At 42.5% G+C, this 23,714-nt stretch overlaps 1 protein-coding gene across 1 annotated transcript in view; it reads left to right on the top strand.

Annotated features, from left to right (window-relative positions):
* The window catches only part of csmd2 (CUB and Sushi multiple domains 2), a 1,704,811-nt gene that overhangs the window by 141,055 nt on the left and 1,540,042 nt on the right, over window positions 1-23,714 (top strand). The window contains exon 2 of the mRNA XM_043717868.1: window positions 19,043-19,259. Within this exon, the coding sequence (XP_043573803.1) occupies window positions 19,043-19,259 (217 nt within the window). The remainder of the gene's footprint in view (window positions 1-19,042; window positions 19,260-23,714) is intronic.

The raw sequence follows: 23,714 nt of genomic DNA, 5'->3' as shown, positions 1-23,714 counted from the left end.
TGGCTTGTACGATGGTGAGCAATGCCAAAACTGTGATTCTGTTAATTTACAAGTCTCTTGCAGCATCTTATATTTGGAAAGAAATCTGGTCAAGCAGTGGGCTGTTGTAATTCATAATATGGAAAATCTGCCAAAAATGTGCTCACTATATGACACATTTTTATTGTGAGAGTCTAATTGAATTTTTTGTAAAATTAATTTGTTTTGTTATTGAATGTGCCAGGGCATTTGTGACGGAAAAAGGAATTTATTAGGTTAATGTAAATGCATGACGAGTCCGTTGCAATTTTAAATTTTGATGTTGGGTTTATCTAAGAGAGACAGCTGGTCATTGCAAACTCAAGAGACTTGAGATAAAGGTTATGAGAAGCCACCTCTTCAGGAGTTTGCATTATCAGATATTGAAGCAACTCTAACTACACCTTGAAGATGCATTGCTGCCTTTGTTCCATATTAATTAACAACTTTTTATATTTATATTACATCTTTAAAGTAAAAAATAATCACCAGGCTCTGAGACATAACCAGACATAAATGGACACTACGATATATCAGAAGATATTAGAAAGAATAACCAATAGCTTAAACTTTGGTAGATTTTAAGAAGAAACTTAAAGGTGAATGTGGAGGGTTTGAAAGAGAATTCAAAAAGCATGGAGGCCAAATGACTGATGAACCAGTAACCAACTAATGACTTGAGGGAGCAGAGATCTATGAGACTTGATTTGGAAAAATTATGGACTTACAGGGGCTGAGGGATATAGAAGAAGAGGAAATGACAGAAAAGGAGGAGAAAGACTGTAAATTGATTTAATTACCCGGAGAGTATTGGGTGATGGGGAGCCAATGTAAATGAATGAAGGCATGAACAGGACGAGGTGTTGGGATAGAGGATAGAAGCAGCAGAGTGACAAATAAATTTAAATGTACTGATATTGTTATCTGTTTGTTCATTGAAACCAGAAAATTATAGGTAGGTCGTGACTCCTGTTATCAAATTGCAAATTACCAGGAGTAGTTTTAAATTATTAACTCTGTTTACAAACTTTAATGCTATAAATAAATCTATTTTTGAAGACTGTACAAAGCATTAATGTTTAGCCATTGATTCCAAAATTAGGTTGGAGTTTATAGAATTGTTTTTTCATTCATTCGATTATGGGTTTCGCTCGCTGAGCCAACATTAATTGCCCACCCATAATTGGCTCAAGGGCAGTTAAGGGTCAATGATATTGTTGTTGGTTGGGAACCATGTGTAGGCCAGACTGGGTAAGGATGGCAGTTTCTTTCCCTAAAGGACATTAGTGAATGAGATGGATTTTTCTGACAATTGACATTGTGAAACTCTTAATTCCAGACTTTTAATTGAATCCAAATTCCACTATCTGCCATGGTGAGATTCAGGTGTGGATCCCCAGATCATCACTGGGGTTTCTGGATTAATAATTGAGAGTTAATCCCACTAGGACATTGTCTACCCTTAAGTCTCCATAGTTACTTAGGGCAGAAACTTTCCATCCCCCTCAATCAACATAGGCAATGGCAAGTCATTTGGGAAAAGATGTGAGGTCTGCAGACATTAGGTTCTCAGCATTGAGAAAAGTGAAGGTCTGATTCTGTGAACAGATTTTGAACCATAAAAGTCAAATTTCATTAGTGAGCAACAAGAGGCCTAGTTGCATGTATTAACATCTTGTTATTAGCTAATCTCACCTCATTATGCATTTTGCCACTCTCCCATGCACTGGAGAGAAACCAGACAGTGAGAATTCCTGAATGAAAGTCAGAGTAGGCCCCTGGTTCTTCTAGCTCCCCACTTGCTCCTTCAGCTTTCCACCTTTTGACAACAGTCACCAACATCTCGGGTCATACTCACGGGCAGCCAATGCCTGTAGTTCCCATGTCTCCATTCATGAAGGCTGGCATCAAACACTTCCTGCATCATCACGGCACTTCTCCAACCTGCTTGTTATACCGTTCTTGGCTTCAGTGCTGCATTTTAGAGCGCACCAGCTCACTTACTGCAATTACAACGTCATTGTAATGCTCTTCCAGCACACTTTTGCATGAAGAGGTAAAGACCCATCTCATGAATTGGATCAGAGCTCGGAGCTTCTCATTTGTTCCCTCAGCACTCGCTCACTCTGTGCCTACTTGAATGCTTATTGCCTTGCTTTGCCTTATTGTGCTTTGCCCCCTTGTGCAGAATTTGAAGGCTGACATTAGGTTTGTCTAACTTTGTTTTTTACTGCAGACACAAAGCCAGGATTGTCATGGCTGTCACCAGTAACCAGTCAGGGTGGGGTGGTAGATATTGCTGCATGGCACTGCACGACATCAGTGTTACATTTACACTGTTTGCCAACACTACTTGTGACAAACCAAGTGCACTGACTTCAACCAAATAGCCTTGTCTCATGGTTAGTAGGGAGTTGTCCTCAGTAGGCCAAAGGAGAGAAGCTTCTCTGGGCTGGTCCAGCATGGTAGGTCAAGAGCATCATCAGATTTCATTCCAAGGGCTTGACTACTGAACTGGTCAGTTGGTCATTTGGGGAAATTGTGTATTTGCAGGTAACAATCCGAGGAGTGGGCCAAGGTCAGTCCAGCAGTTTCAGTTAACCAGCCATGGAGTCATGGAGAGTCAGTCCGGGAGCTGCACAGGTATCAGTCGGGGTTCTGTTCATTCATCAGTTGGGATTGTCTCTCAAAGTTGATTGGGGGGGGGGGGGGAGAGATGTGGTGGGGGCCTGACCATCTCTGGAGGGGAGACTTCAGGGGGAAATAACTCTGGCTCCTCATCCAACTGGGTACCTTCTGGCACCACCCTATGTGCTGGTGGGGAAGGGCAGCCTGGAGTGAGAGCAGCTGCCTTCATTCCCTCACTACCTTTGTTCGAAGTCCCAGTGGTTACAGTGTTAGTGTGCAGGGTGGTGCAGATATCCAGCAGACAGAATTTACTAGACCTGACACTTCATGGCAGAAATCCACCTGACCATAGTAACAGCCAAACACACTCATTGCCAGAGGCTAGAGTGATACAAATAATATTGGTGGAGTCCTCCAACCTTCGAGTCGGTTTGTCTAGTATCATTGACAAACTTGACTGTTGCTCCTTTGTCTGCTTTGCATATGGGGTTAGTTCTTAATGGTAACACTATGGGGTTATCTCTTGGCTTTGGCTGCCTGGTCTCTGGCAAGTCTCAGTGCTCAGGCCTGTCTTCCTGGCTGGCTGCAAAGATGGGGCGTAAGTTGTTCAGCAGATGTGCACCTGACTCTAGATTCACTATTGTCGTAATGGGAGAGCATTATGGCAACTGACAATAATTCTTTCTTGATTGCCAGAACATTGAACACTTGTCATTACAACATGGGCGGTCTCTAATAGTCTTCCACTAAACAATGCCCCACTCCCTGTCTAGGCTGAGGAGACTGATGTGAGGTAACCATGCATGGGTGTGGAGTTAGTGATGTGGTTGGTTGGAGGGTGTGAGAGCAAGTGAGTGAGAGAAGAGTGCACTCCAGCGAGAGTGGTAGACTATGGTGGGGAATGGACACAATAGCACAGTCAGTGAGTGTGAGGTTGCAGAGAGAAGATGGCTGCACTGGCCTTTCTGGAGCACAGAAGGTTACTCACGCAGCATCACTGAGCATTTCTGTTGCCTGCTGAAACAGTACTGTACTGGCTTGCAGGCTCTGATGACAAGGTCTCCTCTGGACCTCCTGAGGACAGAGAATAACTGTCCACTGCACCACCCTATCCATGAGGACTTCCAGGTTCCTGTCAGTAAATTGATTTGTCTCTGTTAGCTAATACTAGTCACACAAGAATCAACAAGGCAGTTCTAGACTGACCCGAGCTTGACTACATTTTAAATGTGGCGCCAAAGTCAGGAATCATGGAACGATGCAGCAGCAGTAGGTAATTCTGCCATCAGGAAGTACAACATAGTGCAAGAGGAGTGCAATCAAGTGGTTGTGTATAGTTAGTGAGGTGACCTCCAGAGAATACTGTGAGAAAACTCTGAGCTCATCGAGAAACTCTACCATACACCACCTGAAATTTATTCTTTGCTAATTTCTGGTAAAATTCATCCCTTGTTTTTTCAATTATAAAAAGAAATAATACATTGCTCTATACCTTTTTAAAACTTTGTTCTGGAACTTATTTCATGTTATGGTGTGATAGGTAGAATACTTTAATATTCTGTTTTTTTTTCTCTCAGAATACCGTTGGATTGGGCTACCATTATTAACACTTTCAGTTTATATTAAATGGTAGTATATTAGTATTCAAGTTACAATGGGCTGTTGTTTCATATCTGTTGGTCTGACTCATTTTTCTCTTTCTGTTCTGTTGCTTCTCTTCCAAAGAGTAAATATTTCCACAAACACGGATAGTTCACAATACATTGCATAAATTGCAATTTTACGTATGCACCCTAAACCGTTGAATTTTGCATATCGCAGAATAGGAGGTTGAATAGGGGATGGACAAAGTGCTTGCAGCATCACATCGCATATAGATGCCATTCCCTTGACACATTCAAGCGAGTGTCTTATTTTCTCTTCTGCGTGAGATCCCTTGCAGCAGATGGCCTGAATTATAAGGAGAGGCTGGATAGGCTGGGACTTCACTCCCTGGAGTGTAGGAGGTTAATGAGTGACCTTACAGAGATTTATAAAATCACGAGGGGCAGAGATAGGGTGAATCACAAAGGTCTTTTCCTCACAGTCGGGGAGTCCAAAACTAGAGAGCACAGTGTCAATGTGAGAGGGGAAAAATTTAAAAGGAACCTGGGGCAACTTTTTCACACAGAGGGTGGTGCATACATGGACTGAGGAAGTGGTGGATGCAGGTACTGTTGCAACATTTAAAAGACATTTGGACAGATACATAAATAGGAAAGGTTTCGAGTGATATGGGCCAAACACAGACAAATGAGAATAGTTTAGTTTGGGAAACCTGGTTGACATGGGCAAGTTGAACCACAGGATCTATTTCCATGCTCTGTGACTTGATGACTCATCACAGATGAGGTATAAACATTGAACTGGGGACAAATTAGGAAATCCATCATATCTCAATCCATATTCATGCTGCTCATTGAATGATTCCCTTGACAAAACTGAGATCAAGCAAAATTTGGATTGTTGTTTTTCAGAAAGATTCCAGTCTGTCTGTAGCCATAGCTTTCCTTCTGAAGTTTCAGTCTCATTCAGCCTATGATCTCTCAATCCCTAATCAGGTGAAGTTCCACACAAGATCCCAGGGCAATGTAGCACTTTATCTTCCTTGGTGAGATCCTGCAGTTCTTCTCACTGAGGGTACTGGTGATAATGGAGTTAGTCTGTCTTTTTATACCCATGGGAGGAGCGATTTGGATCAGGAGAGAGGTCTTTCATCAAAACGTAATGATGATCGCCTGAGAGTTGATACTGCTTCTGCCTGTTCACCTGTTCGTTCTTTCTTTGGGTACAAGTGAACCTGTTGTGAGCCCTTTATCTTTCAGTCCCAAACCTGTATAGACATTAAGCTTGATCAAGCGATTATCTGTCCTTTCTATTCAGTCTATTTTTTAAAAATCATTTTCCTCTGGCGGTATTACCAAGTTTCTTGAAATGTCCATAAATCTCCAAGAATGATGTATCCATCACTGATACTGTTGCTATTGATTCAAGAGATATGTACATTACATTTGAGATTCAAACTTGTACACCAATGTATTTTCCTGCATCCTGTTCTCATCACACTTGTGTCCCTAACCATCGTCATGCCAATGGACCTAATGCTGGGTCACCTCGAGATGAATGAAAAGTTCAATTCCAGTGAAATAAAAATGAAGTATTGCAGATATTGCAAATCTGGGGGAAGAGAAAGGAGAAAGTGCTGGAGAAAATCTGCAGCATCTCTAGAGAAAAACACAATTAATATTTCAAGTTATGACTTTTTTTTTTAAAGAGTATTTATATTTTTCTTCTAATTCTAATGGGTTTTCAAAACAAAAAGACTGCTACAGGTAAACAATGTTCATGGAATTTCATTGGCTATGTGAAGAGAGAGAGAGAGACATTAGCATTTCTTTTCTGAAGATGAGTTAAGGAAGTTGCAAATGGATAGATTTAAAAGGTGGAAATGCATTACAACCTGAGCTCTGATCTCCTAGGAGTTATCTCAGTCTGTTGGAAGAAAAGACACCAGCCTGGGTGAGAAACAAGTTTTGTATCCCTTTCAAGATTGCACAAGAACAGGGGTTAAATGCCAGTTGAACTGGCGTGGGTGTGGGTGTCTATTCCACCACTTCACGTTTGTTGTGGTTTCAAACCACCAATCTCCCAGAGTTGATTTTGTTCTATCTAAAGGCCCATCAGATGTAATTTATCTCCAGATTGCTGATTCCCAATTCTGAAGGGATAGAACATCAATAAGCTCATCCTGTCAGTGAGAAGGAAGTGTGACAGTGAGCTGAGATACAGTGTCCACTACTTAGGTTTGAGTGCTAGTGTGCTGCATAAATCCAGATTAAAGAACCACCCAGGCATTATAAATAAAGGACTCTCATTTTGAGTTCGAGAAGCCAGCCAGCTGTATTTATCTTTGGTCTTTTTTTTTTACTCACTTCTCATTTCTAATCTGTGTTTTGGGTATTGTGTCTGTTACGGCATGGCATAAGCGCTCCATCTTAATTTAAAAAGAGCAACACAGAAAAGACTTATCCCATGCAGTCATCTGTGAAAGTTCGACAGGCCAAGAACTAGCTAAAAGTAAAAAATTAACAACTTTATTTCTTAAAGTATAACGGAGAATAATTAAATAACAACTATTTACAACTCCATCCTCTCACCTATTGTTTACCTTCCCATTCCATGATACTAGTCCACAAAAAGACTCCCAAATAATATTTACAAAAACAAAACTTGTTATCTCAAAGCCAGGCAGCTTTTGATTCTTCTATTTGGATCTTCCTATGTCATCCTTTCTACTTCTTAGGGATTCTGCTTCACAGGTTACTGATCGATAATGGTACTTTTAAGAGAGCTATTCTTTGTTCATTGTCATGGATTCAGCAATGGTAATGCCATTGAATGTTAAAGGAAGATGATTAGATTTTCCCTTGTTAGAGATGGCGTTGCCTGGTATTTTGTGCCACAAATTTTACTTGAACCTATTGGCTCAACTCTCATTGCTGTGCAACCTTTCTGTATATGGACACGGACTGTCTGGGGCGTTGTGAACGGTATTGATCATCATACATGACAGAAGTAAATATCTCATCCCTGAAATTATGTTGGAGGGAAGGTCATTGATAAAGCAATTGAAGATGGTTGGGCCTTGGACACTATCCTGCGGTAATCCTGCAGTTCGGACTGTGGGAGGAAACCGGAGCACCCGGAGGAAACCCACGCAGACACGGGGAGAACGTGCAAACTCCACACAGTCAGTCGCCTGAGGCGGGAAAATGAACCCGGGTCTCTGGCGCTGTGAGGCAGCAGTGCTAACCACTGTGCCACCATGCCGCCCACCTATTTGAACCTATTGGCTCAACTCTCATTACTGTGCAACCTTTCTGTATATGGACATGGACTGTCTGGGGCGTTGTGAACGGTATTGATCATCATACATGACAGAAGTAAATATCTGATCCCTGAGATTATGTTGGAGGGAAGGTCATTGATAAAGCAATTGAAGATGGTTGGGCCTTGGACACTATCCTGCGGTAATCCTGCAGTTTGGCATTAAGACTGATATGATTGATTTCAAATAACCAGAGACATCTTCCTTTGTGGCTGGAAATGAAACCGGGGAGAAACCTTGGATACCAAATCTTGCATCTACATTATTTGGTACAAAGTGAAAACTTTTCCGTCATGTTTTTCAAATGCAGAAAAGTCTTCAAACACCTAACAACAGGGTAGGCAATGCATCTGGAGAGAAAAGCAATTTTTGCTTCAGGTTGTTCACCTGTCTTTGGAATTTAAATATCCCAATTTGTTTATTACACCACTTCACATTTGTTGTGGTTTCAAACCACCAAGCTTCCGGAGTTAGTTTTGTTCTGTATAAAGGCCAGTCAGATGTAACTTATCTCCAGGTTGTTAATTCCCAATTCTGAAAGGCTCGAACATCAATAAGTTAATCCTGTCAGTGAGAGAGATTTCCACATGTATCTGTGGGAAAGCTTGGGAAGTGATAGATTTGGCTTTTGGTAGAGTGTTTTTAGTGCCATATTTTTGCATTCTTGGGAGATATGATCTCATGACAACTAAATAGTTAAATGCAATCTCTCATATAAGTTTGTATGGTCCCGCTTTGGGAGTATTTAGTCCCACTTTGGGAGTATTTAGGAGACCAGAAATGAAAGTTTGATATTGTGAAATATTAACTCTGTACCAAATAATGTAGATGAAAGATTTGGTATCCAAGGTAAAAGCCCATTGTATAAACTTTCATTTTTTTGTTTGCTTTGATAAATGGTAAACTTTAAACTGCAAACTCATTTTGTATGTTATGGGTGAAGTCACACTGCCTGATGATATTTATTCGTCAACTGTCTGAAGATTAGGAGAATAAGACAGTACTGTTTGCTGCTAATAATAAATAACAATAATAGTCCTTCGGCTGAACTCTTAAACACTATGACAATGCAATATGTTACCCAAATCAAGTTATTCTGCATTTCCATGGGATCGGAATTTTCTTACAGAAATGGTATATGGTGAAAAGCACAAAAATATGCTTGATGAAATCTAATGAATGCAATAGATCAAAAATGTTCATTATTTGACTGTAACAACATTCTACATTAATTATTTCAGGAAAAGTGAATACACTGTTTTGGGAGCAGTATAATTACAAATGAGACTTAGGAGAAGATGGAAGAGGATTGAAGAGAAAAAAAATTCAGAAGATGGAAGAAGAGTGTAAACTGATTAGATTTTTTTTGGATAGTTGATGATCCACTTTGATAGTATATGAAATATGATTTTACACAATATCAGCCAGAAGGATGCCTATACCTTTGGTGTATGTGTCACCAGCATTTGTGACTGGAAACCCTAATAAGCTTTGCTGCTTAGATTTGTAAAATGTTCAGTATCACACCTCAGGGTTTTGGTGCTGACAAACTGCTGAATTTCTGTTCAGCAAATGTCCTCGGAAATCCATAATGTGTTGCTAATGAGCTTCCAGCTATGTCTTGTCATATATTTATCACAATATCTGGTGTTGACGTCAGTTCTAATCCTAGAAGTTTGATCGAAAATCTAAGATTAACTTTTCTGCATTTTTTTGCTGTTAGCAGTAGAATATATATATATATATACACAAACATGGACTCTGTATTGCAGAGTAGGTTTTGCAAACTTGTGATTTGTTAACTAGCACTGCTGTTCTCATCAATCCTGGTATGTGGCTGGGACATGGTATAATGATTAAACCTCAGCATGGAATCCAATGAGGTGAACTTGATTCTCGGCGGATGAGGAGTAAGGATTGCAGATGCAGGAGATCAGAGTCAAAAGGTGTGGTGCTAGAAAAGCACAGCCTGTTAGGCAGTATCCGAGGAGCGGGGGAGTGAACGTTTCAAGCATAAGCTCTTCATCAGGAGGACTGGCCATGCTAAATTGCCGATAGTGTTCAGGGATGTGTAGGTTAGTTACATTAGTCAGGGAAATGCAGGGTTATAGAGTACAGGAGCTTTGTGCTTGCAGGTTTGGTGTGGAACAATAAGCCAAATGGCCTGCTTCTTCACTGTAGGGATTCTGTGATTGCACCAACAGCAGTTTATTTCAAAACATTTTTGAGATTTAAGTTAGAATAAGCTCAGTATCCTTCCATCTTCGTGAATGTGGTCGCTGAAGAAAATTCAAACCAAGTTTCCCGGCATTTACTAAGCATTAGTTGGTTATTAATACTAATCCAAACCATGTTTATGATTGGAAAGGGAATTTTATACTGCCCAAGCTTAATTTATAGAATCGCAGAATCACTACAATGTGGAAAGAGGCCATTTGGCCCATTGAGTCTGCACTGACCCTCTGAAACTCACCCAGACCCAGCCTCCACTATCCTATCCCCATACCCCTTTATTTCCCATGGTTAACCCACATTGTCTGCACATTGTCTGCACATTCCTGGACACTATGGTTCAATTTAGCATGGCCAATCCATCTAACCTGCACATCTTTGGACTGTGGGAGGAAACCAGAGCACACAGACATGGGGAGAATGTGCAAATTCTACTCAGACTGTAGATTGAACAACCATTCCAACCTGACTGCAAGAGGAAGGGGCACTAAATGTTCACTTCATGTGTGTGGTGCTTCTGAAACTTATGCTTGAATCAAGTTCATCTCAATGTATAATGGGTAATTTCACCAACTTGTGTATGGAGATCGCTTGGAAGGTCTCCTATTCAGTTCTTTGTCTGAATTGAGTTGAGCTCATCTCCCCCTAGTGTGGGGATGTAACATCACAGTTAACTGTCATGCAACTCAAGGGGGAAAAAAGAATGCAAAAATCAACCATTGTTGACAGGTTAGGATAAAATTAACCCCTGTGGCCCTCAATTTGAAGGATCATGAGAACATTATATACATTACACACAAATGAGTACATGCAGTTCTGTGAGTTGTGCCAGTCCTTGAATCCAGATAATAAAATGCCATGGAATGCTTAATTTAAAGGTCCCAATTTGTTTTTGTGCTCAAACATCTACAATCATTCTTCAGGCAGTCAGGTTCCATTCCTTCCTGCCCCACAATCGCATTTCTCTTAAAGTAATGTACAATCCAGGGGTCATGTGAAGGTCAATAATTGCAGAAGAAAGTGATTATGTCACTTACATTCCCTTTAATTCAATCACTTAAACCAAGGAAGCTAAATTATAATATGTCATTAAATGAGAAAATATTTAAGAACGGTCTTTGTTCAGGGCTAATTGGTATTTTATCTTAAAGGAGTTCATCTTCCTACCATGCTAAATTCAATGAACTGATTCTGAAGTCTAACTACATCAAGTTTGATCGTGAGTTCCTTGCCACAAGGCCAAATGAGTCTTTGCATTGTAACCTAGCAAATCCATTAATTACCTCCCCCACCCCTCTCAGGTTTGATTTCCATGCCATTCAACACTCAACAGATATCTCCAAATTCACCAGCATGCCTGGCTCCTGCACCATCTTTAAAAGTTGACTTTGCACTTGGACAAGCACTGTCAAAATGGAGCTGCCTCCAGCATTCCTGGAAAAATGGGGACCCTGCTTTTTAGGCAGCATTCTGAACATCAAGCTGAATGGGGTAGCACGCAGGAAAGTTACTCTTACTCGAGGGCCAGCCATAGAGACCTCAGCACCTGATGATGTCAGTCTCTCGAAAGCTACCATTATCCTGGATGGGTGCAGCTCCAACAACACTCATGATTCTTGACACCATCCAGGGCAAAGCAGTCCTCTTGATTGGCATCACATCCACAAGTATCCGCTCCCTCCACCACTGACACTCAGTAGCAGCAGTGTACTATCTACTAGATGCACTGTAGAAATTCACCAAGGTTTTTAGGCAGCACCTTCCAAACTCGTGATCACTTCCACGATGAAGGACAAGGGCAGCAGATACATGGGAACACCACCACCTGCAAGCTTCCCTCCAAGCCATTCGCCATCCTTCAGTGTCGCTGGGTCAACATCCTGAATTCCCCTAAGGGCATTCTTGGTCAACCTACAGTAGACGGACTGCAGCAGTTCAAGAAGGCAGCTCACCAGCACCTAGGTAGTGAGGCAACTGGGGATAGGCAATAAATACTAACCAGCCAGCAATGCCCATATCCCACAACCAAATAAAAAGGAAACCCCTCCCACCAAAACTCTCACTATTGCCTGCAACATCTTCCCCAATTTCTGACACCATTAATCTTGCACATCCTTTGCATTGCTCATCATTCGCTCGTGGCATCTTCCCATCTGTGTCAACAATTGCAGCTGTACCACCCACTTCCATCTCCTGTGGTGCCTGCCTCTGTCTCAGAGCCCAAGATATGATCGAACGAGTCAAGAAGGATCGTGGGTTTCACTTCATTCAAGTCTTCCCCTCTTATGAGAAGAGGATCTTGACTTGGACCACCCTGTGCAGGGCCAGGAGATATCAGAGGTTGTCCTTGACTTACTGTGTCAGGAAGCCCTGAATGAATGCAATCCCCTTTAACGTGACTGAGGCCTCCTGACAAGTCTGCTAAGCTTCCTGGCTTTGAATCTGTGTGGCATGATGGTTCAGTGGTTAGCACTGCTGCCTCACAGCATCTAGGACGCACCTCAGGTGACAGTCAGTGTGGAGTTTGCACATTGTCCCCATGCCTGTGTGGGTTTCCTCTGGGTGCTCTGGTTTTCTCCCACAGTCCAAAGATGTGCAGGTCAAGTGAATTGGCCATGCTAAATTGCCCATAGTGTTAGGTGCATTAGTCAGGGGTAAATATAGGTTAGGGAAATGCATCTGGGTGGGTTACTGTTCAGAGGATTGGTGTGGACTTGTGCTGAAAGGCCTGTTTCCATACTGTAGGAAATCTAATCAAATGGCACATCGGAACAAGGGTAGAATGAGCTTAGTAGCTGGCTGAGGTGGTAAAGCACAAACGAAAGCTAATGATGGTCTTGGATGCTGTGAACATCCAGCTAGGTGTAAATTGCATGATCATTGTGACAGGGAGTGAAGATCCCAGAGATGTAGCCTGGACCAATTCAGGAGCTGGGTGCACAGTGAGCACACAGTGTCCTCGGTGCAGCATTACAATGAGAGTATCCAAAACAGCTTGAGGTGCAGCATTGTGGTGCAGAAGTATCCCGTGAATGGATTGGGGATGTGCCACGAGGGTTCTTAGAGGCTGGCACATGTCCAATACTCATGCCTGTGAACATGGGGTGCATATTGTTAGTGGCTCTGGAGCATACCCTGAGATAGAATAAAGAACAAAGAAAATTTACAGCCCAGGAACAGGCCCGTCGGCCCTCCAAGCCTGAGCCGATCCAAATGTACTGTCTAAACCTGTCAGTCAATTCCTAAGCATCTGTACCCCTCTGCTCCCCACCTACTCATGCATCTGTCCAGACGCATCTTAAATAAATCTACCATGCATGCCTCGACCACCTCTGCTGGCAACGCGTTCCGAACGCCCACCACCCTCTGTGTGAAGTACTTACCGCGTGTATCCCCCTTAAACTTTCCACCTCTCACCTTGAAAACATGACCTCTCGTTATTGAATCCTTCGCCCTGGGAAAAAGCTTGTCTCTATCCACCCTGTCTATACCCTTCATGATTTTGTAAACCTCAATTAGGTCCCCCCTCAATCTCCTTTTTTTCGAGTGAAAATAAACCTAACCTACTCCACCTCACTTCATAGTTAGCACCTTCCATACCAGGCAACATCCTCGTAAACCTTCTCTGCACCCTCTCCAAAGCGTCCATATCCTTTTGGTAATGGTGGCGACCAGAACTGTACACAGTATTCTAAGTGTGGCCGAACCAATGTCTTGTACATGACTTGCCAGCTCTTATACTCAATACCCTGTCCGATGAAGGCAAGCATACTGTATGCCTTCTTGACCACTCTATCCACCTGTGCAGTAACCTTCAGGGTACAATGGACCTGCACTCCAAGATCTCTCTGCCCATCAACTTTTCCCAAGGCTCTTCCATTCATTGTATAATTTGCTCTATAATTAGACTTGCCAAAATCACCTCACATTTGTCTGGATTGAAAGCCATCTGCTACTTTTCTGCCCAACTCTCCAGTCTATCTATATCCTCCTGTATTCTCGGACAGTCCCTTATGCTTTCTGCCACTCCACCAGTCTTTGTGTCATCTGCAAACTTGCTGATCATACCAAAAGTGCCCTCTTCTAGATCATTTATGTATATTACAAAGAGTGGCCCTAATACTGACCCCTGTGGAACATCACTGGTCACCTTTCTCCATTTCGAGAAACTCCCTTCATCTACTACTTTCTGTTTCCAGTTGCTCAACCAGTTCTTCATCCGCCATCTAGAACACCCTGCACACCATGTGACTTCACTTTCTCCATTAGTCTACAATGGGGAACCTTATCAAACGCCTTACTAAAGTCCATGTATATGACATCAACAGCTCTTCCTTCATCTAACAACTTGGTCACTTCCTCGAAGAACTCTATCAAGTTGGTAAGACATGATCTACTCCGCATGAAACCATGTTGCCCATCACTGATAAGCTCATTCCTTTCCAAATATAAATAGATCCTATCTCTCAGTACCCTCTCCAGCAACTTCCCCACCACTGACATCGGGCTCACTGGTCTGCAGTTACCTGGAATATCCCTACTACCCTCCTTGTACAGGGGGACAACACGAGCAACCTTCCAGTCCTCTGGCACCTCACCTGTATTTAAGGATGCCACAAAGATATCTGTCAGGGCCCCAGCTATTTCCCCTCTCGCCTCCCTCAGCAACCTGGGATAGATCCCATCCAGTCCTGGGGATTTGTCCATCTTAATAACCTCTAGCATACCCAACACATCTTCCCTACTTATGCCAATGTAATCCAGACTAATCAAACTTCTATCTCTAATCTCAAGATTCATCATGTTCCTCTCCTCCGTGAACACTGATGCAAAATAATCGTTCAGAATCTCACCCATTCTCTCGGGTTCGGCACACAGCCTTCTTTCATTATCTTTTAGTGGACCAATCCTTTCTCTAGTTACCCACTTCTTACATAAGAATACGATGCTTTGGGATTTTCCTTAATTTTGCTCGCTAAAGCTATTTCATGACCCCTTTTAGCTCGCTTGATTCCTTGTTTAAGACTTGTCCTACTCTTCCGATATTCCTCCAGGGCCTGTTCTGTTCTCAGCTGCCTAGACCTTATGTACGCTTCCCTTTTCCTCTTGGCTAGTCGTACAATTTCTTCTGTCATTCACGGTTCACGAATCTTGCCCTTCCTATCCTTTGCCTTCAACGAGACATGCCTATCCTGCACTGCCGTTAACCTATCTTTGAAAGCCTTCCACATCTCTACTGTGGACTTCCCTTCGAATAGCTGTGTCCAATCCACATTTCCCAGCTCCTGCCTAATTTTGATATAATTGGCCTTGGCCCAGTTTAGCACTCTTCCTTTAGCACTCTCTTTTTTATCTACAAGTATTCTAAAACTTACAGAATGGTGGTCACTGCTTCCAAAGAAATCCCCCATCACAACTTCTACCACTTGTTCTGGCTCGTTCCCCAGTACCAGGTCCAATATGGCTCCTTCCCTCGTCGGACTATTGACATACTGCCCTAGAGAACTCTCCTGGACGCTTCTTACAAATTCTACTCCATCCAGACCTCTGACGCTAAGTGTATCCCAGTCAATGTTGGGAAATTAAAATCTCCCATCACCCCTACCCTATTGCCTCTACATCTATTCATAATGTGTTTACCTATTTGTTCTTCGACCTCATGTTCACTGTTGGGAGGGGGTCTGTAATACAGCCCCAACAATGTAACTGCACCCTTCTTATTTCTCAGCTCCATTCATAATGCCTCACTACCCAAGACCGCCATAGCTGTGATATCGTCCCTGACCAGCAATGCAACTCCATCCCCTCTTTTACTTTCTTCCCTGTCCTGTCTGAAATGTCTATATCCTGGAACATTCAGTTGCCAATCATCATGCCCTTCCTTCAACCAAGTCTCTGTGATGGCAATAATGTCATTCTCCCAGGCACCAATCCAAGCCCTAAGTTTATCGACCTTACACACTATACTCCTTGCATTAAAGTAAACGCATTTCAGGCCACCAGTTCTTTGCGCTCACCTGCTCTCTGCCTATTCTTCCCTTTATTAGTGCTATCTTCATAATTCTTACAGTCTGCAGTCTCCACCTTGCTGCCTACTTATTTTCTCTTCTGGTTCCCAGTCCCCTGCCACATGAGTTTAAAACCTCCCCAATAGCAGTAGCAAATACTCCCCCAACGACATTGGTTCCAGTCTGGTTCAGATGTAGACTGTCCCTTTTGTAATAGTCCCACCTTCCCCAGAACCGGTCCCAATGTCCAACAAATCTGAACCCCTCCCTCCTACACCATCTCTCAAGCCACTTGTTCATCCTGCCTATTTTTTCATTTCTACACTGGCTAGCACATGGCACTGGTAGTAACCCCGAGATCACTACCTTTGAGGTCCTCCCCTTTAACTTCTCTCCTAGCTCCCTGAATTCTTCTTTCAGGACCTCATCTCGCTTTCTCCTTATATTGTTGGTGCCTATATGCACCAAGACAACTGGCTGTTCACCCTTCCCTTTTAGAATGCTCTGCAGCCGATCAGTGACATCCCTGACCTGTGCATCCTGGAGTCCCGTTTTCAGCCACAGAACCACCTATCTACTCCCCTCACAACAGAATCCCCTATGACTATGGCCCTACGAGTCTTTTTCCTGCCCTTCTGAACAGCAGTGCCCGCCACGGTGCCATGATCTTGACAACTGCTTCCCTCCCCTGGTGAGCCATCTCCCCCAACAGTATCCAAAATGGTATACCTGTTTTGCAGGGAGATGACCACAGGGGACACCTGCACTGCCTTCCTACTCTTTTTCTGTCTTTTGGTCACCCATTCACTGTCTCCCTCGGCAATCCTAACCTGCGGTGTGACCAGATCACTAAACATGCTATCCACGACCTCCTCAGCATTGCGGATGCTCCACAGTGAGTACATCTGCAGCTCCAGAGCCGTTAAGCTGGACACACTTCTTGCAAGTGTAAGAGTCAGGAATGTCAGACATGTTCCTAAGCTCCCACATCAAGCAAGAGTCACATGTCACGGGTCTGAGGTCCCCTGCCATTGGAAGCTTAGCTTTATATGAACTAACTAAAACCAAACAATACATTAAATAAATGGAAAATAAAGATAAGAAATAAAAGCCTTACCTTACAGGGTCTTTTTCTTCTGCTTAGAGGAGGAGGGGGGGCAGGAGGGAGATGCTACACGTGTAGTATCTCTGGTTTAGCCACTGCCCAGATATAAAGTAAGCCCTTACCTTCCCGGCAGCTTCACTCCTCCTTCTCTCCTCGCTGTCTGTCAAAATGGAGGCCTGATTCCCGAGGCAAGTCCCTTTTTATGCGGGAAAACTCGCCCTTCCCGGCAGCTCTTGCTTCACTCCTCCTTCTCTCCTCGCCGCTCTGGCAAAAGTTTTGTGTCCAGTCTCCAATATGCAGATTGTTTGGAGCAAGTGCTGTGCTGAATTTACTGCATGCTTGCTCAGGTTTCATCAGCTTGTTTGCTGAGTTTGGTCAGATGGAAAGTTGAAAATTAGCGAGGCAAATTATGGCTTTAACAAGTCATGTAACAAGTGTTAAGCCTTGTGAATTAGCATTTCATGCCTCACTGTTGAGAATCTTGCACATCACTTGGAAAAAGGCAGAAAAGGTGGGCACAGAGTTGCTCTTGATGTCCAGATGTGCCTCACTGCCCTTGTTGTCCAATTCTACCACATATTTAATCATAGCCCATATCACATGGACCTGTATAATGTGCTGCCCCATGTGTTTAGACATTTATCTTTTTTAGGACTCCTAAATATTCCTTTAGGAAATAGAAATGTATCTGATGTGAAATCAGAGATTTTTGTTGTCGCTGAGACAGAAATATTTAGAGAAGTACTTCTGCAGAATTCTCAAAAATGTGCAATTACTTGCGTTGTTCATAAACCACAATGGAATTGGCCTACTTTCACTGTTGAATTGCATGTGTTTAGACTATTACTCAGTTAAGAACCTAAAGCCTTGTTACATGCTGTTCTGAATCCTAGTACAGAAAAAATGCAGGCAGTGTGACAAAATATGGTTGAGAGTTTATTTTTCTCGAGTATTTTGCTCAGCACAGGCATTATATGTGACAGCAAAGCTGTTCCCAGCTGTAATTCCTTCCATGTGTTCAGTTGGCATAAAAATTGTCAATATTTTGACTTCTGACCCTTAGTTACTTTCTTCCTTTCTTTAAGCTCTTCCAATTCTATAAGTTAAAAGCAGCTTAATTCATTGGTAGAGCATTCCATAATAAGTTTTGGTCCAACGTTTGGCGATTCAATTGGATGGTTTGATTGAACTTGGAAAGTGGTCTTCACCTCCCATTTCTTTTCGGAGTTATTACACAAAAGTGACATCTCATGGAAGTAAGTTCACTTTTAAAATATACACGAGTTCCTTCAGTGACTATTAAAGTTCAACCAGTAGATAGGTGAACCACTGGATAAAAGCAAATTACTGCGGATGCTGGAATCTGAAACCAAAAGAGAAAATGCTGGAAAATCTCAGCAGGTCTGGCAGCATCTGTAAGGAGAGAAAAGAGCTGTTAAAGCTTTGACAAAGGGTCAGTTAGACTCGAAATGTCAGCCCTTTTCTCTCCTTACATATGCTGCCAGACCTGCTGAGATTTTCCAGCATTTTCTCACTAGAGAGGTGAACCAAACTGTTAAAAAGAATAGTGATTTGATTTGTGCATGGGTTTAAAGGTAAAGAGACAGTTCTTTCTAATCCATTTCATTGTGTAGGATTCTCCAACTTGGTGCAGTAACAGGCAATAATCGTCATTTCAGATCCTCAACAAGCAATTGCTTCGGAAGTGAAAAAGTAAAGGCAGTGTGTTTAATTCTTCTTCAAACTCTTCCCCATGTAATAAAATTCATGCATATCCAATGACTTTTTTTAAATGAAAGGATCATGCAAACATTTGCTTGATCACACAGAACGTGAAGATTGCTTCATGATGTTGAAGCTTTTCATCTTAGACTTACCAAGACAAATGCAAGATTGCCAAATTTAAATTGGTCACAGCAATTTATGCCATAGCAGAAATGTGTGTCAAATGTCTGGCAAGGAGTGATTGGGTGAGGCATTGCCAAATAGAAGGCAACATTTGAACCATGAGCCTGCAAATTTGCCACCTCCTTTCTTATGTTTCTTGCTGGTTTACTCATGTTCTGTTTGTTCCTTCCGTCAGTTAAATGTTTCAATATTGAAATATATATATTTGTGTTTCAGGTCAGAACTGTGGTGACACGTTACGTGGTCCTAATGGAACAGTTGACAGCCCAGGTTTTCCATATGGGTATCCAAATTATGCCAACTGCACCTGGACAATTATCACTGAAGAACGCAATAGAATACAATTGGCATTTCAATCATTTGCCTTAGAAGAAGACTTCGATGTATTATCAATATATGATGGTCAACCATATCAAGAAAACTTGAGGACAAGGTACTGATTTCATAAAACAAGTGTAACTAATATTTAAGTAAAAGATTTTGCTTTTGATGTAAATGCCTTTCATAGCTAACTTTGAATGTTCCATTGCGAGAGAACCTTTTTGGATGAAGTTCTTATTCGAAAGTCTTCTGATATCTTATCAGACTTGTATGATTATGCCATTATGCCACAGCTTTCTTTGTTGATGAATTTCAGTTCTTATGAAGGCAAAATGTGCCACTGTTGGAGAAATGTTTTTCACTTATTTGTTCGTGGGGTGTAAGGTTAATGGCAAGACCAGCACTCATTGCCTTTGAGAAAGTGGATGTCAGTATTCTCCTTTTGAACTCTCGCAGTCCAGTTGGTGTTCATACACCGACAGTGTTGTTTGGGTGGAACGTTCCAGAATTTTTGATACAGGAACAATGAAACAGCATTGAGAAAGTGCTCAGTAAGGTTGGTAGGGTGGGCTTGGACTTGCACCTAATGGCTTTTCCATGCATTTCTTATTTGTGTTCTTCTGCATGGTGGAAGTCACAAGTTTGGAAAGTGCTGTTGAAGGAGGCTTAACAGGTGCATTTATATACACTATACACTGCAGTTAATGTGTGTCAATGATGAAGGGAGTGAATGTTTGCAAAGAACATTACAGCACAGGCACAGGAACAGGCCCTTCAGCCCTTCAAGCCTGTGCCGATCCAGATCCTCTATCTAAACCTGCCGCCTATTTCCTAAGGATCTGTATGCCTTTGCTCCCTGCCCATTCATGTATCTGTCTAGATACGTCTTAAATGACATGATCGTTCCTGCCCCTTTCACCTCCGCTGGTAACAAGTTCCAGGCACCCACCACCCTCTGCATGAAGAACTTGCCACGTATATCTCCCCTAAACTTTTTCTCCTCTCACTTTGAACTCGTGACCCTTAGTAACTGAATCCCTTACTCTGGTGGGAAAAAGGTTTCTTGCTATCCATCCTGTCTTTAGCTTTCATGATTTTATAGGCCTCAATCAGGTACCCCCGCCACCTCCTTTCCAATGAAAATAATCCTAACCTGCTCAACCTGTCCTCATAGCTAGCACTCTCTATACCAGGCAACATCCTGGTAAATCTCCTCTGCACCCTCTCCAAAGCATCCACATCCTTCTGGTAATGTGTTGACCAGAACTGTACGCTGTATTCCAATGTGGCCGAACCAAAGTCTTATACAACTGTAACATTACCTGCCAACTCTTGTACTCTATACCCTGTCTGAAGAAGGAAAGCATGCTGCATGCCTTTTTGACCACTCTACTGACCTGCGTTGACACCTTCAGGAACAATGAACCTGAACACCAGATCTCTCTCTACATCAGTTTTCCCCAGGACTTGTCCATTTAGTGTATAGTTCACTCTTGAATTGGATCTTCTAAAATGCATCACCTCACATTCGTCTGGATTGAACTCCATCTACATTTTTCTGCATAACCCTCCAATCTATCAATATTCTGCTGTATTCTCTGACAGTCCCCTTCACTATCTGCTGCTCCACCAATCTTAGTGCCATCTGCAAACTTGCTAATGCGGTAACCTCCATTTTCCTCCAAATCATTTATGTATATCACAAACAACAGTGGTCCCAGCATGGATCCCTGTGGAACACCATTGGTCACAGGTATCCATTTTGAGAAGCTCCCTTCCACTACTACATTCTGTCTCCTGTTGTTCAATCAGTTCTCTATCCATCTAGCTAGAACACCCTGGACCTATGCGACTTCACCTTCTTCATCAGTCTACGATGGGGAACCTTATCAAACGTCTTACTAAAGTCCATGTATATGACATCTACATCCCTTCTCTCATCAATCAACTTTGTCTCCTCTTCAAAGAATTCTATTAGGTTTGTAAGACATGATCTTCCCTGCATAAAACCATGCTGCCTATCACTGATATATCCATTTGGAAGAAAATGGGGTTATAGCCTATGCCTCAGTATCTTCTCCAGTAATTTCCCTACCACTGACATCAGGCTCTCAGGTCTGTAATTATCTGGATTATCCCTGCTACCCTTCTTAAACCAGGGGACAACATTAGCAATTCTCCAGTCCACTGGGACCTCCCCCATGTTCAAGGATGTTGCACAGATATCTGTTAAAGTCCCAGCTATTTCCTCTCTCACTTCCCTCAGTAATCTGGGATAGATCCCATCCAGACCTGGGGACCTTGGAAATACCGACACAAAGTCCTATTAAGAATCTCACCCATTTTCTTAGACTCCACGCGTATCTTTCCTTCTTTGCCCTTGAGTGGACCAACCCTTTCCCTCGTTACCCTCTTACTCCTTATATATGAATAAAAGGCTTTGGGGTTTTCCTTAACCCTGCTCTCTAAGGCTATCTCATGACCCCTTTTAGCCTCCTTAATTCCTCATTTCAGATTGGTCCTACATTCCTGGTATTCTTCCAAAGCTTTGTCTGTCTTCAGTCACCTGGACCTTTATGTATACATCCTTTTTCCTCTTAGCTAGTCTCACAATTTCACCTGTCATCCATGGTTCCCAAAGCTTGCCATTTCTATCCCTCATTTTCACTGGAACATATCTCTCCTGAACTCTAATCAACCTCTCTTTAAAAGCCTTCCACATATCGAATATGGATTTGCCTTCAAACAGCTGCTCCCAATCTACATTCCCTGGCTCCTGCCAAGTTTTGGTATAGCTGGCCTTCCCCCAATTTAGCACTTTTCCTTTAGGACCACTCTCAGCTTTGTCCATGAGTATTTTAAAACTCATGGAATTATGATCACTATTCCCAAAGTAATCTCCTACTGAAATTTCAACCATCTGGCTGGGCTCATTACCCAACACCAGGTCCACTATGGCCCCTTCCTGAGCTGGACTATTTACATACTGCTCTAGAAAACCCTGTTGGATGCCTCTTACAAATACTGCTCCATCCAATCCTCTCACACTCAGTGAATCCCAGTCAATGTTGGGAAAATTAAAATCTCCAATCACGACCACCATGGTCCTACATCTTTCTATGATCTCTCTACATATTTATATCTCTATCTCATGCATGCTGTTGAGAGGCCTGTAGTACAATACCAACATTGTTATGGCACCCTTCCTATTTCTGAGCTCTGCCCATATTGCTTCACTGCTCGAGTCTTCCATCGTGCCCTACGGTTTCAGATGGAATGCCAATAAAGTGTGACTGTTTGTCCTGAGCTACTTGAGTTTATTTTGTAACCCTGCACAATGAGGCAAGTGGAGAAAATTCCATCATACTTTCGACTTGTAGTTTGTAGATGGTGGACACACTTTGGGAATCCATCAGGTAAATTACTTGGCACAGAATTTCTTGGATTTTGGTGTCTGTTCTTATCGTCATGCTGTTTGAAGGGTTGTCCAGTTAATTTTAGAATTAAGTTTTATTGTCACATATACTCCAGTACAGGGATACAGGATTACAGTGAAAAATGTACTCCTGTTGCCATCTCGGGTGTAAAGGTGCCCAGGTACAAAATCTTACAAGGAAAGTAGGAAAATAAATAAATAAATTAAAAACTCAGCTTTACAGTCCTTCTTTAGCCATGGGCCTACAGACACTCCACACTGGGCTTTCTCCATGAGGGTCGCACTCCCCATGAAGGCTCAATCGCTCCCTGCACTGGGTGCACTCTCCTCCACACTGGGCACGTTCTCATCTTGATCTCTTCCCCCCAGATGGGCATGCTATCTGCCCTTCTGGTCAAAGTAACATCCATCATGTTGATGGTGTGAGATTCAACAAAGGTAGTGCCTTTGAATGTGAAGCAGAGTTCCTGGATTATCTTCTGATGCAAAAGTTTGTTGCCTGGCATTGCATGGCATAGATGTGTTTGTCACTTATCAGCCCATACTCCAGTGTTATCCAAATTCTGCTGTACAGGGAAACAGACCATGTCAGAAAAGTGGGAAATGGACATTGCCATAAACAGGGAACATTGCTACTTTTGATCTTGAGTTGAAAGGAAGGCTATTGTAAACACAGCATGAGTTGTTTGAGCTTAAGAAATATCCCAGGGAATTCCTGCAATGGTGTCTGTGGGGTTACAGGAAGCTGAGGAGTGACCTTATTGAGGTTAATAAAATCATGAGGCACTCAGATAAGATAAAGAGCCAAGATCATGTCCCCAGGGTAGGGGGTCCAAAAAGAGAAGACATAGGTTTAAGATGGGAGGGGAAAGTTTTAAAAGGAACCTTAGCGGCAACTTTTTCACAGAGTGGTATGTATATAGAACGAGCTGCAAGAGGAAGTGGTAGAGGTAAGTACAAGTCCAACATTTGGACAGGTACTTGGATAAAGAAGGTTTAGAGGGATGGGGCCAAATGCAAACAAATGGGACAAGTTCCGTTTTTAGGAAACCTGGTCAGCATTGATGAATTGGACCAATGACTCTGTTTCCATGATGTAGAATGCTATGACTGAACAATAAAGAGAACCAT

Source organism: Chiloscyllium plagiosum, chromosome 27 (assembly GCF_004010195.1).
Source record: "Chiloscyllium plagiosum isolate BGI_BamShark_2017 chromosome 27, ASM401019v2, whole genome shotgun sequence".
Classification (NCBI taxonomy): domain Eukaryota; kingdom Metazoa; phylum Chordata; class Chondrichthyes; order Orectolobiformes; family Hemiscylliidae; genus Chiloscyllium; species Chiloscyllium plagiosum.
Note: the sequence above shows the minus strand (reverse complement) of the source record. Positions and strands in the feature narration are given on the sequence as shown.